This window comes from Achroia grisella, unplaced genomic scaffold (genome assembly GCF_030625045.1).
Source record: "Achroia grisella isolate CSIRO2021 unplaced genomic scaffold, CSIRO_AGI_Agris_v1 utg512, whole genome shotgun sequence".
In the NCBI taxonomy this organism is placed as follows: domain Eukaryota; kingdom Metazoa; phylum Arthropoda; class Insecta; order Lepidoptera; family Pyralidae; genus Achroia; species Achroia grisella.
The window spans coordinates 3,652,904-3,673,283 of NW_026712906.1; the positions used below are offsets into that span (position 1 = coordinate 3,652,904).

Genomic DNA, 20,380 nt, shown 5'->3' on the forward strand with positions numbered 1-20,380 from the left:
GCAATAATAAATCTGATACAATTACGTACAATGAGTCGAATTGGCTCTCTAACCTCGTACTTCAGGGTGTGGACTAAAGATCCCATTACTACCAATGTACTAAGTCAGATTGACCTCCACGCGGTTTTCCTGGACACCATCGTGATAAATTCCTAACAAATTTGTCACTATTAGCTAACTGACCTAACCTCGTGTTCATTTTGTCATCTTCCACTGGTGCCCCGCCAGCGTAAACCTGTAGCGCAGGCGGGCGCGCTGTTCTTTTATCTTATATATAAAATTCTCGTGTCACAGTTTTCGTTCCCATACTCCTCCGAAACGGCTTGACCGATTCTCATGAAATTTTGTGAGCGTATTGAGTAGGTCTGAGAATCGGCCAACATCTATTTTTCATCCCCCTAAATGTTAGGGGTAGTCCAACCCCAATTTTTTTTTTATTTTAAGGCAAAACAACGTTGCCAAGACAGCTAGTTATCCATAAAAAACCTCTTACTGCATAGTATTTTGAGTAGTGCATTAAGGTGAGGAGGATGATATTGCGGCGACCACAAATAATGGAAATCCAAGGCAATAATGCTGATCAATTAATATTATACTCGGACGACATAAATAGTGAACAGAAATAGCTTCAAAACTAAACAAGTTGAAACAAAATTACATAGATTTCAGATATTGGTTATATTAACAATAGAAGCCTCTAGAGCTATTAAACAGTAAATTATAGTTTGTATTCGTTGGTAACGAATGATTAACGATCCTGTACAAAGCCAAATGACAGTGGCCACAAACTTGATGGTCAATCCAATCTGTTTGATGATTTGATTTAATGTTTACATTATCACTATGTGCTAGCCAGCTTATTATATTGAAGAATTTTTAAATTACCTATATTTTTTAAATCACTATGTTGGCAAACAAACATACGGCTCATCTGATGGTAAACGGTTACCGTAGACTAGTGCTAGCGAGTTTCTTTTATGGAAGATTTTTTTTATACTACTTGGTGGCAAATAAGCATACGGTCCATCGTTACCGTAGTCTATGGAGGCCAGAAACACCAGGGTGTCACGTGCATGTAGAAGCTTTCGATCTTTTGTGTTCGTATTATTTTTTATCAATCCATCTTTGTGTATGTATAACACATATTGCAAAAACATATTTATAAGTAGCTATTATCTGCGATTTCGTCCACGTGGAATTTTACTTTTTTATTAATATATAGATAAATAAAATTCCTAAAATAATGATAGCCTGAGTTACTCCTTATAACATTAGCTATCTCCAAATGAAAGTCCCATCAAAGTCGGTCCACCCGTTTCAGATATTAGCAAGAACAAGCAGAAAGACAGACAGATTTTTTTTTAATTTATTTTATTTAAATGCCGTGGATATACTTTTGTATGCATTTAGTGAAACGCTGTTAATTTTAAATTACACACAGACACAATACAATTTTATTTATTTGTATAGTAGTATAACCCATGTCTGAATGATTAATGCCATCCAAACTCATCTCGTATATAATTGTTTACAAAGTTGTATTCTTCTATTTAATAAGTATTTATAAATAAGTTTTTCTTATACATTTATAAGTTTTATTATTTATTTAGTAGTTTTATTTATAAATTCATTAAAAGGTAGATCCAAAGTATTGTTGTAGTAGTATTTTCATGTCATATGGTAAAATTTAATGCACTACCCACAAAATACATATTAACTTTAGCTAAATTATGTTCTATTCGAATAATCATCATCACCTCAGCCCGGAAGACGTCCACTGCTGAACAAAAGGCCTCCCTCAAAGATCTCGACGATCAGTCCTGCGCTGCTCGGATCCAATGCCTTCCAGCGATCTTGACCAGATCGTCGGTCTACCTTGTTATTAATGAAAACAAAAAATGCTTAAAACTTTAGCTGTATAGAAGACATTCCTGAACCTTTCCTAAAAAAAGTTAATTAGCGCGCGAAATATGCCCACATGGTTAAGTTATAAACAATACAAATATTTCTAGATTAGTCTGTCACGACACGAATGTACATTGAAATCCCCACGGTCTAGTTAAAAAGCATGTGATTTGAAACTAAATATTTATCGACCGCGTGTAACATTTACACCATCACGATTCATAATGTCGCATGCCCTCATGCCGTGACTATTAACATTTTGTAGTTATCTATCTATATCTACAGACAGATAACTATACATAAACATAGTAATATAGTTATTCCAGAATTTACACGCCTATAATATGTAAACATATATTTATAGTTTCATTATTGTTTTGAGACAATGAGTGACGTAAAATTTTCTGACAATGTCGTTATAATAATCATAAATCGACACAGTGGAAGTATTAATAGAATAGCAATTGTTTCCTTTAAATCATATGTACCTACATTTTTGCACTTATATATTTACTACTCGCCCCAGCTTCGCACGGGTATACATGTGTTATAATAAACTTTCCTCTTGAATCACTCTATCTATTAAAAAAACCATTGCATAGTTTCAAAGGTTTAGGTAAGTCCCTATGTAAGGTAAGCATACATAGGGATAGACAGCGACTGGGACTTCATTTTATATTATGTGATTACTATATTCGAGTATATGCTTATTTAATTAACACAGTCCGTGTTCCCATGAATTGTTCGACATGATGCCCACGGCTACCTTTGACCATCTCACCGCTCGCTATCGACAGGGAATTCATCCACAGACTCTGGAACCTAAGTGGTCTCGGCCTGTACAGTTTCAGAGGAGCTTGTGGTGTAAACTGCCTGCCGACGTTTTCTCGAGTGATTATAGCTATTTTTCAAGAAGGGTATTTTAAGATCTCTTATGAGTCAGTAAAGAGCACTTCCCTGGTGTATCAGGCGTCTATAGACGTCCGTTTCCATCAGAGGGCCGTAAGAATGTCTGAAAACGTCGTAGTATAAAGTATAAATAAAAGAAATGTAGAATTATATACTGTTCTGCAGGTGGAAAGTGGAGCGAGTCCATATGCCCCAAACCACGGGCTGGTGGTGCGCTCTTTCGTGTACCTGTTCCAGCTGATAAAGGAGAGGCCGGAATGTCATTTCATATTGAAGGCGTCATTTTTAGAAATATACAATGAGAAGGTAAGGTCATTTCTATTTTCTTTAATTTTTTTTATACCACTTAGGTGGCAAACAAGCATACGGCCCATCTGATGGTAAACGGCTACCGTAGCCTATGGACGCCTGAAACACCAGGGGTGTCACATACGCGTTGCCGACCCTTAAGAAACCTTAATATACCCTTCTTGAAAACCCCCATGCTGTAGTCTCTCGAGAAAACCTCGGCAGGTAGTTCATTCCACAATATAAGTGTGCCTTCGTATTGAAATCTCACATTGTTTGTAGTCAGTAATAATTATAATCTCGGGACAACTCACGCCATCTAGACCCAAGTTAAGCTAGGGGTACTAGATAACTGATGCAAATACATAGATTTTTTTTTTTGTAAATATATACATATACCCAGACCAATACAAACAATCATACTCATGAATATAAATGTTTATGCCGTGCGAGGAATCGAAACCGCGACCATCGGTCGTAAAGCGGTGTGCTAGACCGCTAGACCACCGAGATCATCGTCAGTGTTTCCATCACCGGAGTCTGTCAGAAATATATCTATATATTAATGCGTGAAGCAAAAACTTCGTACATCTTTTTACGAAAATTGTGCGAGGAGTATGAAATTCAACACACTTTTAGTTTGTATGGAGAAGGAGTGCAGAATATATTTTTTTATGATGCATAAATAATACATTATTTTAAATCAATAAAAAAACATTACACAATATTTGACACACACATCTAGCTTCAAAGATTGTATTTTTTTATTATAGTCAAATTTCGAAGCTTTCTTGAACGATGAGCGTCCACTCGTATTACATAAATAGACAAAGTTTTTTGGTTTGGCAGATTCAAACTCACGACATTTCGGTATAAGTCAAGCTGTTAAATCATAAGCCACGACAATTAGTAATTTAGTTACTATAAGCAATTAAAAATAACAGACGTAACAAATTATAGAATTTTTGATAACACGGATTGAACACGAAGTTTTCCCAAAGCCCGTAATATCCATATGCCTAAAACATTGTTGCACCATGTGAATATATTATAAAAAAACAATTTGCAATATTACTCAATTACAATTACAGGTGATCGATCTTCTCAACCCAGGCACAGCTAGGAAGCCTCTCCAAGTGCGTTGGTCTAAAGAGAGTAGAAGTTTTTATGTTGAAAATCTTTTTATGGTAGACTGCGAAGAATTGGACGATCTTTTTGCTGTATTAGAAGAAGGTAAGCTGACTGTAGATAATGAAATATCTATATGATGGTTATTTTATGTTTAGATGTAAATCTAAAAGATGATGAATAACATTTTAAGTCATTAAGAATTAATGGCATATAAAAAAATATGGATGGATTGTGTGAAAGATGATATGTATAAAAGAAGAGTAACATTAGATATGGCGGCTGATAGAGATCAGTGGAAAAGAAAGAGCGACGTTACAGTAAGGCAATGATGATGATGATGCCATTAAGATATAAGCAATGAAGGGAGAAAATATAAGAATAGAAGGTTTAAATATCTTTCAGAACACAAAACTTAAAAAAAAAAAAATTAAATAAAGTTACAACTTATTTCCACTCATGTGCCCCCTGCACATGAGTGGAAATAAGTTGTGAAAATAAAATTATTACACGTGTGTTTATAAGCTTATAAAACACGTGTCATGATATATAAAGCAGCTTGCTTTATATATCTAAAATCAGTGAAATTAGATCTATTTTACGAGCAAATGTGTTGAAATTTACATTTATTTTTATTTATCACTTCACAGGAATGCGCAATAGGTCAGTAGGGTCCCATGCCATGAACACAAACTCTTCCCGCTCGCACACCGTCCTCTGCATCAGAGTGCGGCGGGACCTACGCGCCACCACAGACATCTCGTGCTCCACTCACGGCAAAATCAATTTTGTGGACCTGGCAGGCAGCGAAATGACCAAGAAGACGCAGAGCAGCGGCAAGACATTAGAAGAGGCGAATAATATTAATAGAAGTCTTATGGTGCTAGGTGAGTTGTTCATGTCATTTTTTTAAAAACGTTTTTAAAGGTTCCGAAACTGTTTTAATGCTACAGATTTTTTACGAGAAAAACCCAAGAAATCATATATAAGTGTTAAATATCTGAATAATATTCGATAACTGACTTGTTTTATTACGATAACTGGCCTGTACTAGACAACTGATAGAAATACTTAATGCATAATATGGTTACAAATACAAATGGTTGTACGCAGCGGGGAATCGATTCCGCGACCATCGGCAGTTAAGCGGTGTGACCACTAGACCACCGAGACCGTCAATGCTTCGGTGATCCCGCGTTCCGATTTCGCTACTCGGCGAAGGAACGTTGGGGTTCTTCATGAGCCTCACAGTACTCCTTCGTCCAACCCCTGGGGCGAGCGGATCTAAATGAAGGATTTTTTCCCTAATTTTTTCCCCACAGGAAATCCAAATATTGTTTGTATCAGTCATAAGTGTTTTCTATGTATATTCACAGAAAATGTACTTTAAGTATTTCTGTCAGTTGTCTGGTACAAGTAATTTATCGAATATTATTCAGATATAATGATTGTCATCACAGGATACTGCATAGCGCAACTAAGTGACGGCAAGAAGAGAGGCCACATACCATACAGAGACAGCAAGCTCACCAAACTGTTGGCGGACAGTCTCGCTGGTAACGGGGTCACTTTGATGGTGAGTGTCTCAAACTTAAGTTTAGTTATCTCAATCTAAATTATAAGGAGGAATGATTTTATTTTGTTACTAGTCGTACCCGCGACTTCATCCGCGTGGAATTTAACTTTATGCTTCTAAAATAAAAGTGCCTAAGTTACTCCTTATTACATTAGCTACAGGCAAAAAAAAGTCCCGTCAAAATCGGTCCAGCCTTTTTAGAGTTTAGCCGGAACAAACAGACACACAGACAGACAGACAAAAATTGTAAAAAATGTTATTTTGGTGTATGTACCGTATTTATATTCATATGCATGTAGTAAAAAACGATTATTTCTATATTACAAACAGATACTCCATTTTATTTATGTGTATAGATTTATAATACATTAACTACAAAAGTATTTGACAAGAAGACACCCGTTTCAAAAAATTATTATATTCACCCAGTGAAAGAAGGTTATCAACGTGCGTTTTATATTCAATAAATTTATGATCTCTAAATAATTTGCCTCATATCTTTAATCTCTCTTGATGAAATTACTATGACGTTCTCAAACATAGTATCCAAGGGAACGTGGATTTTTCAAATATCCAAGTGTTTTAGTAGTCCATACCTACTGGACGGTAGGGATAGCGATGAAAGTGTTCTGTTTGCTGGAGGAATATTGCAATGTTTAATTTGTTGTATTATTGAAATAAATATATTGTATACTGAATTTATTAGTGACGCCACGGAATGTTCGAGAGGAAGTGCAAAATGTATATAAAATAACATCGATGTTCTATGCCTGACGTTCCAAATTTGAATTTTGATAATTTTATTTTTAAATATATTAAATGGCTATTTGCGATCGCAAACATGTTCTATATGAATAAATAATTTTAACATAGACATTTGGATCATCTCATTTTTATTATTATTAAAATTTACTTTTACGTTACTTTGACTTTCCAAATTATAAAACAAAAACATTTATTTAGAATTTTGCAAAATAAGTTTACAAACAATAAAGTTTTTGTTTAAAGTTATAGCTGCCTGGAGATAAAATGATATTTCATTGTTTTAATATTATTCTAGTACGACATTTCCGGGATAAATGCCTAAAATTACTTATTTTTTTATATTATTTGTAACTCGTTCTAATATTCAAATTTAGTTATACAGTTATCAGAGTAAGTAAAAGGATTATTAAATCAGTTTTATTTGCGTGATTAATAGAAATTATGAAATACCTACAACATTAAAGGTGGTTACAAATTAATTTGTTTACAGATTGCCTGTATAGCACCCACGAGATCAAATGTTAGCGAAACTATTAACACACTGCGATACGCCGCGCGGGCGAAAAAGATTAAATCAAAACCTATTGTGAAAATGGTGAGCTTTTCTTACGTTCTCTATATTTGAAATGTACATTGAAAGGAAGTTTTGAAAGGTTATTAAGAAAGGATCAAATTAAATTATCTTTAGGTATTCATGTAAGTCAGTTCGGAGTGCATTCGATCCAAGAAGAACTGACAAGAAACTCAGCCCTTATTCTTTTCAAATGATGAATTCAATTAGGGAGACATTATCCCTAATTGAATTTAAAATTGGATCTATATTTTTACCTATACCAACATATAGGTCAGTAAAGGAAGGTCTGAAAGAAGAGACACTTCCCATCACGTCAGCTAGACTTGATGGCAAATGTCAACCACGAGGTGAGAAGTGTTGACGTAAATTGGCAAAGGGACCATATACATACACCTGGGTCACAAGTCCCGGGAACTGCTAGGAGTTCCCCTCTCTGCTACACAATAGACCCGACTCCACGGTCATTCATGGAATACTCTAAAAGAAGGAAAAGAAGTTGCCACACTCTATTTGTTCCAGGATGCAAGAGATGCTCTTATAATGAGTCTGAAAAGAGAAGTTGAAGCATTGCAGGCGGAGAATCAACACCTAAGGACGGCGTTACATGTACAAACTGATTACAACATTGATTACAGTGAGTATTTTAGACAGCCTCGATGGTCCTGCGGAGTTTAGCACTCCGCTGTAATTCCGATAGTTTCGGGTTCGAATCGTAATACAGTACAAACATTTGTATTCATGAGTACGATTGGTTGTATCGGTCTGGGTGTTTTATGTATCAATGTATTTATATCTGTTGTCTAGTACCCATAACACAAGCTTACCTTGGGACTAGATGACGCTATGTTATTATTATTATTGTCCTGAGATATTATTATTTTCAACAACAAAGTTAGTAAATTTTTAAACAACGATAACAATCCTGAATAATTCACACAGCGCCGTCTAGTCCCGAGCTAAGCAGACTTTATGTTATGGGTACTAGACAATTGATATAAATACGCAAATAACTGAACTAAAACCAATTGAATTTACTTCAGATCAACGAAATCGCACTCCAACCCGCATTGAACCCAACAAATTGTATCAACTGCCACAATCGGAGTTGGTCGACCTGGTACAACTACATATGGAAGAGAACTCCGCGCTGAGAACGGAAAACTCTGAATTATTCGGTGTTAGGGACCAACTACTGAAAGACCAGGAGTTATTAAGTCGAGAGAACGAGAGGCTGCTGAAGAAATTAGAAGATGTCAATTCGTAAGTTTCGCCTTTGTTTTTACACTATTTAAACAAATAATGCACATATTAATGTTTCCAAAAAATAATGAGTTTAGTCCAAAATTTAAAGTCCAAAAATTGTAATGGATGAAAATAGATAACAGTCGAAGATTTGACTCATCGTGAAATTCTGAAGTAGTTATATATATATATTAACCATAACTGAGGATATTTCTAGCACTTTCTCAAGCTTTTTTTCAAAATTGTGATATATATTACGGCGTGAAGTTATTCTATCCTTCTTTTCTACATTTCGCATCTTCGCATCTAATAATATTGTTACAAGTAAAACCTATGATGTGCTTTTGTTCATTATGAATTGATTATCCCGCCTGCTAACACGGGTAACATATGTTGACGTTAATCATGGCGAATTAGGAATAATTCAAAATGAATATCTTCAATTATATATTTATAAGCATCCTATACATTCATATCATGAAATTATACGCTTTCAGTAGTCAGTCTACTTTATAATATATCATTTAATATTTTATAATTGTATACGGTAAATTAATAAATATGCTATATTTTCGTCTCTCGCGACAATTGTTAAGGACGAGCAGCACTCATCCTAAAGAAGTCTTCTGGGTGAAGCCGAAACAATTCGTCAAAACCGCAGTTTAGTCGCCTAAAAGTCTACACTAGACTTCCAAGCTATGTCCGAACTCTATTCAATGGCTGATAATGCCTCATTTAGAAGCGAAACACGTCGCAATACCGGTGTAAACTCAATGTCGATCGGAATTTGATCTTCAATAAAGAAGGTGATAACGCTTCCAGCAGCGGTGATCAGGTTTCCGCTCTAAATATTTGTGGGTAGAGTAATTAAACAAAATAATATATATCTATTAAATATCGAAATAACTGTCCGACAGATGAAAACATAGTAAATTCTTTAAATTACATAATTATAATAAATAATAATAGTTCAAAATAAACATATGTAAGTATTAAAAATATTTAGCAAATAGTGCAGTATTTAATACAAGATGCATAACATATAACTACAGGTAATATATATGAGGATTTACATAAACATATATTAAGTAATATACAATATAGTGTATGTATACATGCTACGACTACTACTCTCCAACGGGGACTTTGTGATTCACAGTTTTTTAATATGGATGATAATGGTATAGTGCATCCTTCGCTAACGGTTAACGTTAGCGGGGTGTCATTCCCAGTAGGTGCTAAATTAATATATAATTTGGTGCTGTTCGTAGGACAATGTTTGGACTGAGCTGATATTCTAAGACACGGAGGTCAGTGGCACAGCATCATTGCTGAACGCTGCATGATTATCACAAACCACATGCTATGGAAATAAATAAGTTTCAATAAATGATCTCTTGAACATGCAAGTTCAATTTAATTCTCATATTAATCCATTTGAGCAGAATTTCTTAAATTATTTCTGGTAGCCCGTTACTGCGAATTTAAGTAATTAAATCGATCTCTAGGAGTAATTAACTAATTAACTCGGTTAATAGTCGACCTTACTTTCCGATGGTCGTGGGTTCGAGTCCTCGCACGGCACACAACATTTGTTTTCATGAGTACCATTATTTGTATTGGCTGGATGTTTTCTATGTCTATAATGTATGTTTACCAAAAAATATTAAGTATTTATAAGAGTTGTCTTGTATCCTTTACTCAAAGTTTTGCTTAACTTGGGACTTGATGGCTCTTTGTTAATTATTTGGGGTTATTATTACTGTAAGGTCACTATTTATCAGGAAAAAAGGTACAATCCAATTGATTGTATAATTTAAATATTTATGGACGCACAATTTTTTTTTACCTAATCATAAATACAGTCTGTAACATATTAATCTGTTCAAATAAATAAAATATAATAAAATTGAAATGTCCGTTTGTAATTTCAAATTAACAGTTTTTTTTATTTTAATTTAAAAAAACTGTTATCCATTTGCTCTTGCTAATCTCGGAAACGGCTGGACCGATTTGTACGGACTTTCTCTCGCAGATAGATAATGTTATAAGGACTAACTTAGCCTAGCTTGTATTTAGATATAATTGTATTAGGTATCTACTTAACGTTCGAAATATAGTACCTACGTAGTATAACAATAGTCTTTTGTAAACAGAATTAATGTGTATAATAAATTATGCTCAGATGGATTTATATATTAGCTTTTATATATATAAATACTTTAATAATAAAAAGCACTAAGATTCACGTGTGAATTAGAATAATAGATATACCTATTTTTATATCTTTTATTTTCTGATATTATGAAGAAAATAGTTCTGTATTTATTAATGTCGCTAAAAATATAATGCCGCTATATTACAGAGACGCTAAGGTAATACCAAGATTAAAGTGTTATTTTATACTTGCATATTGGTAGTTTAGGGGTAATTGGTTGGCATACAGTATCTGGTGGCGGGGTTCCGTCATATATTTGGACCGAATCATGCCAGTAAAAAAAATCTGTTAGATATTAATTTATTGTAAATTTTGTTATTATAACAAAGTTTACAATAAATTGTCAAGTTTTTTATATTGCACTAGTAGAGATAGGTCCAAGTCAGTCAACTCATTGCGAACAATGGGGTCACATGGAAGACGACCGGACATAAAACACTGCAGCCAATATGGCCACTAGTCGCCTATAGAATTTCTCATACTTTATTATTTACAGAATTTATGACTAGATAGGGGTGTAGTAATAAATTAATAATACTCTTAATGCAATAATTGATTTAATTACAATTATATAATTAAATAAATTATTGTATACATAACTAGCTTATATTTTATAAATTTTAATTACTAAATTATCGAAATATAATTATATTTACTAATATATCATATCTTTTTAATGACGAATATCCGCCATCTTGGATTTAAGATTATGATACAGGATGACGCTTATTAATTTGAACAATTTTCTTTGGAATTGTTTTTGAGAATTTGCTATTTTAAAGATATATATAATTACATAAACAATAAAATATAATATATATTGATTTGATAATATAAGTCCAAGAGGTATTTAATTTTATATGCAATATTAAGTGTTAGGCTAAATTGACTTCAATTTACAGTGTTTGTATTAGATCACCAATAATTCCCGCTCGGCCGGCATACTCCGAGGCCAGTTCTAGCGAGGCCAACATTTGGACCAATCCTGCCGCGTCGACGGCCAGCAGCAACGCCAGTAGGGACAGCTAGAACCAACATCTCTTATCTACAATGATCTCGAACACTTCTACATCAATTCAAATTATTAACGTCGGAAATTTAAAATCATGAATTGGTCAAATTTCTAAGAAAATATAATATAATCTCCTGATGGTAAGTGGTTGCAGGGTATGAATGCTTGTAATGCCAGTGATATGACGGGAATGTTGCCATTGCATGACAGCTTGTCATGACAGCATTATTTGAAAATGAAATATATATATCATATTTTTCTTATATTTCTTTGCAACATTCTTATATAATACGAATGTATGTATTACTTTACAAAAAGGAAATCGAAATAAGTATGTAAAATAGCACAATTTAAATAAATTGTAAATATTGCATTCATATAGATCATATAGATTAATGTAATTAGAAATTTTGTGACAATAATATTATTTTCCTAGTAATTTAATATTGTAGATATTTACTATTGCATTTCCTAAGTAAACTAGTTATACTATATATACATAGATATCTTTATATAAAATTATTTATTTTTTGTATAGTCATAGAATTTAAAAATGTGAAATTAAATAAATATGAGTGTAGTTAAGAGGTTATTCATTATTTTATTTATACTCAACGTAGAACTTACCCATTGTCCATCTTCCGTATAGATATTCCCATTTCTTGCGTCAATGGTCGTCTAAGGTGACCCCGCGACATCGTCATAGGATTGTATGAACTTCATGTAGTTTTATTGTAAGAATCTGACACACCCGTTACCCCATTGCTCCGACATGCGACGACGTCGGAACGATTCGTGAAGATTTTTCCACACGTCATAAAAATGGTGGTCAGTGTGTAATCATCATCAGCCCACTGCAGTCCACTGCTGGACATAGGCCTCTCCCAAGGCATGCCACTGGGCACGATCTTCAGCCCTTCTCATCCAGTTACTATCCGCAACCCTACGTATGTCATCGCGCAACCTAACTTCGGGGCGTCCTACACTGTGTGTGTAATATTTTTTTTTATTAATTTAATGTATTTATTATAAAATATTTGCATTCTGCACTCCTTCGCCATATAAACTATAAGTGTCCGAAATCACATACTCCTCCGTCCGCAATTTTCTTAAAAAAAATAAGCTATTTTGCCTTCCAATGGTCACGGATTCGGAGCACACTACAAATATTTGTATGCCTCTTTCACTCTTTGACTATTATATCCTCTGCCAACAAAATTATGTACGTGTAGACTTTTAATACTATATAGAGCGATCCAAAGTATTTTTATGAAGTTGTTTTAAACAATATATACATATAGTCTCAATATACCTATTTATTTAAACTTTAATGCACAAATATAAGACATAAATGTACATATGGCGAAGTTAACACCTAAGGGCGTTCTCCACCAGTCAACCATAAGGCAAATTGAAAATTAGTAAACGGCGCATTATAGTTTATAAACATTCCTACGTATGTATACATAGGAATGTGTATAAACTATATATTATAAGTAATTCATAATGTAAACTAAAATAATATTTTTAATGAAATAACATTTATTTGCATTAAACAGTATTGACAATAATATTGCAAATTATATTTAGACATTCAATTATAATCAACAAGTACATTTAAAATAGAAAAATATATACTTCGTGTTATTTCAATTCATATATCTTATTTATTGGACGAGGCATTCATAATACTACTTAATGGATTTATATTATTTTTAATTCACATCACAATTAAGATCACAATTATTCAGTGCTGAAACTACGACAACTTTTATGACTTTCTGTAATTTATTCTTATTTCTGATATGTTTATTAAAACCCACTATATCACCGTCATCAGAATTAAATTGATGTTTGCAGTCATTGGAAAATAAATACTTCCCTCTATCTAGTAAATGTAATTGTAAATATTACCGTAACATTATATGTAAAAGAACAAGACAGGTCCTAGGTAACTGCCTTGTGGCACTCCACATCTTCAACACAACATGTTACAAATATTAACATTGTTACGTATAAATTAACTAATAAATTTATTTTATTCTATTGTTGATATTATGTTTTTAATATTACTACCATATATTCACTTATATTATATGTACTATGTTAAAATTTATTTTAAATACATTATAATTTAAAGTTAATAACGGACGCTTTGTAATCAGTTTACATTATTATCTATAATACGTCAACAGGTACATTTTAATAAATTCCCACAATTTCGAGCAAACACCTTAGAATCATTTTAAACTAGCCATTCAAGCAGTTTTCTTCTTAAAGATATTCCAGAGAGAGTCAGTGTGAAATATGAATAAAAACTTATTTGTATTTTTCGTGTAGTAGGCAGTTTTGATAACTTACAAACTAAAAAAGAAATACATACAATGTAATATATACATTGTATGTATTTCTTTTTTAATTAAACAATGTTTATATTATTATATAGATTTGAATCTAAAAAAACAAATAACCCTTGATTTATATTTTTTTTTACCAAACATCTTATTTAAGTCTATATTAGCTATTATATAGTTTTGTCATATTTTCTCTTTGTGAATATCCTGTCATTTTCTTTTAGTTGAATCTACCAAGAATGAATTAAGTCAAAAGAAATAAGAAGCATTAGATTTTGCTCATTATGTCTGGTGGTTATGATGTATCATTAGAATGTGGTGCCATGGGCGTCAGAGGACTTTGTTATTTTTATGATATTAGTTCTATAGGTAACATTTGTCAGTTTTTATCATGTGAGAGTTAAAATTCTCTAAAAACACTAAAATAGTGTTCAAGTTGTACTTTACTTGGACCCTGTCAAAAATAAAAAATAACTTACAATTAATAATAACATTTATAACTAAAATGAATTATTTCTGCTAATGTTTCTTAAATCCATATTTCTTCCGTTCATAGAACAGATCAGTCTTTGAACTGCCCAAATTAACAATCTTCGGACAGCCATCTCTCTGAAACAATTAATATAAACATATAAAATAATCTGTTAAGGAATCATAAAATGTAGTTTGTAATATACCTACATGAATATAGATATTTTGATTTGATTTGTTTTGAGTCAATATAGAATCATAGTGGATATTATTTGCTTTGAGACAGTTGTTCTCTTTAAAGTAATGTGAGGACTTAAGTGGATGTCTTCTGGGCTGAAATGATGGTGATGACGATGATGATGATGATAATTATGATGGTGATGATGATGATGAGAACTTGAGCAAATTAAAATACTCAGTTATCAAATTCTATTCTATAGCTCTACCAAACTATATATTTGGGTATATATATTGAAACTCATCGTTAGAGTTCAGAGAAATCTTAATTCTTTTGTTCTTGTCAACATTGTTATATCAGTTTAATTTACATAACATTTGCGAACATATTTTACAATACTTAATACATTTTTTAATAGATTCTCTATTGAAGTATGATTGATAAAGTACAATAGAATAGAATAAATCTTAATTGTATTATTTCATAGTTTCATTGCTTATTATTAAACAATTTAATATTGCTTAATCATATGAAAAAGCCTCTTCATAAAGTTACCCCATAATATTAAAAAAAATATAATATCATATTATTATGCAACAATCTTTTGACAATATGCAAGCCATTGTAACTAGTAAATTACTGATAATATAGGGTATAGAGACATGACATCTCGATTCTCTGTATAGGCAACACACAAGGGGTACTTCAGATGTCACATAATGGTGTAATGTTTGGGGTATTGTTTGCGGTATATAAGCAACTATTGGCATTTGTCAGGAGAGTCCATATCTACTTAACCATTCCAATTACCTTAAAAATATTTTTTTAAGGTAATTGTATTATATTAATATTAGTATTATATTGACAGCCTATGGTCTAGCAGTTTAGCATATTTCCTTACTTCCGATGGTTGCAGGTTTATTCCTTATATAGTACAAATATTTATATTCATGAGTATTATTATTTGTATTAATCTGAGTGTACACTATACATATTATGTCTATATTTACAAGAAATATCTATCAATTGTTTCATACTTATAACACAAGCTCTGCTTAGCTTGGGACGAGATGGTGCTTGTTGAATTGTGAAGTCAATATTATTATGTTAAGTGAAGTTTATCATCTCTGTATTAATACTCACATCTTTCTCCTGAATAGTACATCCCTTGCAGTAATATGCATCCGATATACCAGGGCCACCACATGTGACACATCTCCCTTGGTAAGAGCCGTAATTACACTCATCGCATATCCGCACCAGGGTGCAAGGTCGCACAAATGAGTCACATATTACACATCTACCATCGCATTTCTCGCAGACACGGCCCACAGCTGAAAAAAACATAGCTGATAAGTATTTTAGTTGTATTTTTTTTGACATACAAATTTTTTAGATATACATTAACAGCATTGGTGATCTAGCAGTTTAGCACACCCCTTTACATCCGATGGTCGCTGGTTTGTTTCCTCATATGGTACAAACATTTGTATTCATGAGTATGATTGTTTGCAACAGTCTGAGTGTATGTATATTAAGTATGTATTTATAAAATAACATATCTATGTATTTATATCAGTTGTCTAAACGAACCGTCATCTATATACATAAACAGGACCACAGATGTTACATGGCATTGATTGCCATTCCGAAGGGCTACGATATCATGCCCTTCTGTACCCTGTAACTTCACTGGTAAATTTCACCCTCAAACCGAAACAGGTTACAGAGCAAGCTGCTTGGCTGCTCAGATATGTAGAATAGAGGTCACCCACTGAAATTACTTTATACAAAGTTTATATCAATAGTACGGGTTGGTTATACCGATTAATTACAAAGATAAAACGATTGAAAAAAAAATTATTTACCTACGCCTGGTTGTTTCCTGCAGAAAATGAGATCTGGATGATGTCTAGCCATTTTCTAGTGCACTGTATACAAATGTAGACTCACAAAACAACCTGCACTACTTATGATATTTTGAAACTTAAAAACAAAATAAATAAAATGAAACTGCTTAAAACAAATTAAGGTAACGTCACAATATTATTATGAATGAAATATTGAAGATGAATGAATGAAAGTCAATAATGCAGTAGTAGCACAGACAACTATGGAAGTTGTAGATAATAAATCGGTGTTGACAGATTAAAATAAAATGTAGCGCTTTTAAGTAAACCGGAGAATATTTTGATATACTTGTGTTTGTTGATTTATTATTTTAGACATATTTAAAAATGTAAATGATAAGTTTAGTGTTATAAAATAAAAATTTATTTTTAATAGACGAAATTGAAATTTTGAGACTTACTCCTATGGAAGTTATCATGTTGGTAGCGGGTTCGATTTTTTTTTAAAGGATTATAATGGAATGGTGCACTCACCTACGCTGGCGGGGCACCAGTGGAGGATGATAGGAGGAACATGAAGTCAGATCAGCTAGCCCAACGTGACAAATTTACCGGGAATGTATCATGATGGTTTCCAGGGGGAACCGTGTGGAGGTCGATCTGACATGGTACATTGCTAGCAATGGGGTCATTAGTCCACATTACTAACAATCCCCTTCCCCCCAGCGGGTTCGATTACACAATACTATTGACGACCTCGGTATTCTAAACCGTACACAAACATAAAATCATAAGCATGATTGCTTGTATTCTTCTGGGTGTAACGTTATTTAAAAAAATATATTCATTATTTATATTTTGTCTCATACTCACAACACAAGCGCCGCTGAACATAACAATAGATGGCGCTGTGTATTGTCCACGATTATTAAAAGAAAAAAAAATTAACAGTATGACTGTATCGCGTTTTTGGGGATGATTTAATAAAACCGCTTTATAGGTACTTCTATTTATTACTGCACTAGGTAAATACACTGATCGTACACTCAAAAAAAAACAGTAACAGGTGTTAGAGAGCGTAAAATATTAAAAGGATTAATAACAGTTTACAAAATATCATGTTTTCACTTTCAAACAAGGCTAACAGTCACATGTATAGCCAGATACTGTGCAACTGAGTGTGACTCTCTTAACACCCTCGTTCCTAACCCCTGATCTTTAGGTACCACCTAAAAAACTACAATATCCAACATACCAAGGTAATGTTTATTTTTATACTAATTACAATATATATAGGAAAATAATATTATTACCAGATCTAATATATCTGAATCCAATATTTTTTAATGTAGTAGGCTACAGCTGCTACATCCTCCTGGGACTAGAAAAATCAGTGTAAACCTTTAATATTACAAAAAGTTCTCATCAATTTGGTTTAAGAATTACAACTGATTTATGTACAAATATAAAATTATCATTTTGTACTATAGACAGTATAAAATACACCAACTAATAATGTTTCGTTGATACACAATAATAGGAACAATCTATAGTATAAGCAATTTTTTTTATACATTTCAATTGTTATACTTAAAAATTATAATTAACAAGTTTTAAGGTTACAAGACAATGGTATTAATTTTAGTTCATGAAATAATAGTAAATCCAGAACTACTTTTAATTTTTCAGAAAGTAAATGATGTATATTTTTACTTAAGTCAATTTAACTCGTGAGATTATACATGTACATATTATATTTTACATGTTACATATATTATTTTAAATTAACTTGGACAAGAAATTAATCCTACCCATTTCTGTTATTTAGCAACAATGCCTGTACTTTTTAATCTTGAAATCTAAACTGGTGTCCATAGGCTATGGTTAATGATTTACCAGATGGGTCATGTGCTTGACTGGTACCTTCATCGTATAAAAAAACAAGAAGACATCATAACAGTCAAGAATAGCATTACTATTCTCGAGTGTAACACATTTTGTAACATGTCAAATAATCCTATTTTTTTTTGTAATTGGAATAGCACTTAATCCCTCACACATACAAACAGTATGTGTTATTAATATTATTATATAGATGATAGTTGACTTTAAATGAACCCTCAAATTATGTACTATTTCAAGTGAACTAAAGCAGTTTCAAATGTTTCCTTGGACCCAATCAAATTTCTTATAAAAAATAACTTAAAACTAAAAATGTATGTCTATAGCTAATGTCTTCTAAATCCATATTTCTTCCGTTCATAGAACAGATCAGTCTTTGAACTGCCTAAGTTCACAATCTTTGGACAGCCATCTCTCTGAAAAAAAATCATTACATTAATATGAAAAAAAAAATTATATGTTGTACAAAAAATGTGTTGTTCTTTTTTTAAATATTTTATTTATTTCTGTATGTTAAAATGTCAAATGTAGATTAAAGTCTATTTATCCTATTACCTATATGACTATTCAAAAAACGCTTTAATGAGTTTATTTGAATAAAGATTATTTCTATTTCCTTGCACCTTGTCATTCCAATGTCTTAAATAATCATCTTTAAAGCACATACATAAGTATTTGAAATGGAGATGAGCACACATTCCAGTGACTTGAACAAAGATGCAAACTGAATGTAGTATATTTTGTTTTTGTACAAACCAAATCTGAATGTGGATTATAAACTATTTTGATAACATATGTTTACTCGAGCTCAGGCGTCTTGAGGGTAACCAGTGCTGTGCTAAACTGGTCCAATTTAGCACTCAATCAGATGATAGTAACAAGTAACAAGAAATGTGAAATAAGAAAACAGTGTTTACTGCTACATAATACTATATTACATGTTTTTTTATTATCTAAATAGATTTTGGGACTTTTATTAAACAAACAAACAAACAAACAACATTTCAATCCCATTAAATCAAAACCAATTCAGGTTTGATTCTACTACTGAAATTAAATTATTGTAATGTGATTGTTTGTTTTCCTCTGTATTTTTCTTTTATGTTTTTAATATTATAAACACGAAAGTTTGTGAGTATCTAGGAATAGATAGATGGATGTTTGTTGTCTTTTATCAGAAATGTAAAAAAAACGATATTACTGACTGAGAGGATTCTATTTATGAAATGGCTTTTGTAAACGCACATATAAACGGGACAATTTCAGCAGTTTTAGTAAATAGTTCCCGATATTCCATATTTAATTTTATCTTTGAATACTGTTCTTTGGTGGTTTGAACTCAGTGTATATACTTACGTCTTTCTCCTGAATGGTGCATTCTTTGCAGTAATATGCGTCGGATACTCCAGGACCGCCGCAAATAACACATCTCCCTTGGTAGGAGCCGTAATTACACTCATCGCATATTCGCACCAATGTACATGGTCGTACGTATGAATCGCAAATTACGCATTTACCATCACATTTCTCGCACAGACGACCAATAGCTATAGAATAAAATAAATTAGGAATACATTATTTATTATGGTTAATTAATAAGATGAGATAATTAAAAAAAAACAATATTCATTACCTACGCCTGGCTGTTTTCTACAGAAAATAAGATCTGGATGATGCTTAGCCATATTCTAAAGGGAACCCCTGTTGTTTGTATACAAATATACCCTACCTGCCTTTACACTATTAATTTACTATAATAAATTGAAACTTAAAAATAATACTATTACAATTAGGCGGTATAATATAACCTAAATGTTTAGTTTGCAAAAACTTGAGGCAATGCTATTTACGACTGCGATGTGGTGTTGACAGATAAAATTTTTAGATTACTGAAAGTGTAGCAATTAAAAAATTGCGGGTAAAATATAGTATATATATATTTTCTTAATAATTATGAACAGACATCATCGCTGCTAATGAAATAAAATATTATAAAATAACAAGGAGG

General features: G+C 32.3%; 3 protein-coding genes across 3 annotated transcripts in view; 1 reads left to right on the plus strand and 2 right to left on the minus strand.

Moving 5' to 3' along the window:
- The window catches only part of LOC131846815 (kinesin-like protein KIF12), a 29,955-nt gene extending 18,321 nt beyond the window's left edge, over nt 1-11,634 (plus strand). Inside the window, exons 6-13 of the mRNA XM_059196225.1 lie at nt 2,980-3,120; nt 4,194-4,335; nt 4,881-5,117; nt 5,691-5,806; nt 7,062-7,166; nt 7,665-7,779; nt 8,186-8,405; nt 11,508-11,634. Of these exons, the coding sequence (XP_059052208.1) occupies nt 2,980-3,120; nt 4,194-4,335; nt 4,881-5,117; nt 5,691-5,806; nt 7,062-7,166; nt 7,665-7,779; nt 8,186-8,405; nt 11,508-11,634 (1,203 nt within the window). The remainder of the gene's footprint in view (nt 1-2,979; nt 3,121-4,193; nt 4,336-4,880; nt 5,118-5,690; nt 5,807-7,061; nt 7,167-7,664; nt 7,780-8,185; nt 8,406-11,507) is intronic.
- A 1,547-nt stretch (nt 11,635-13,181) lies between these two features.
- On the minus strand, nt 13,182-16,611 carry LOC131846728 (PHD finger-like domain-containing protein 5A). Its single transcript, XM_059196110.1, has 3 exons — nt 16,489-16,611; nt 15,764-15,954; nt 13,182-14,580 (listed from the first exon to the last, which is right to left on the minus strand). The coding sequence occupies exons 1-3, from the start codon at nt 16,538-16,540 to the stop codon at nt 14,491-14,493; spliced, it is 333 nt and encodes a 110-aa protein (XP_059052093.1). The 5' UTR covers nt 16,541-16,611; the 3' UTR covers nt 13,182-14,490.
- An 869-nt stretch (nt 16,612-17,480) lies between these two features.
- LOC131846734 (PHD finger-like domain-containing protein 5A) lies at nt 17,481-20,217 on the minus strand. Its single transcript, XM_059196116.1, has 3 exons — nt 20,006-20,217; nt 19,729-19,919; nt 17,481-18,788 (listed from the first exon to the last, which is right to left on the minus strand). Exons 1-3 carry the CDS (start codon nt 20,055-20,057, stop codon nt 18,699-18,701), a joined length of 333 nt encoding a protein of 110 aa, XP_059052099.1. The 5' UTR covers nt 20,058-20,217; the 3' UTR covers nt 17,481-18,698.
- Between the last annotated feature and the right edge of the window lie 163 nt (nt 20,218-20,380).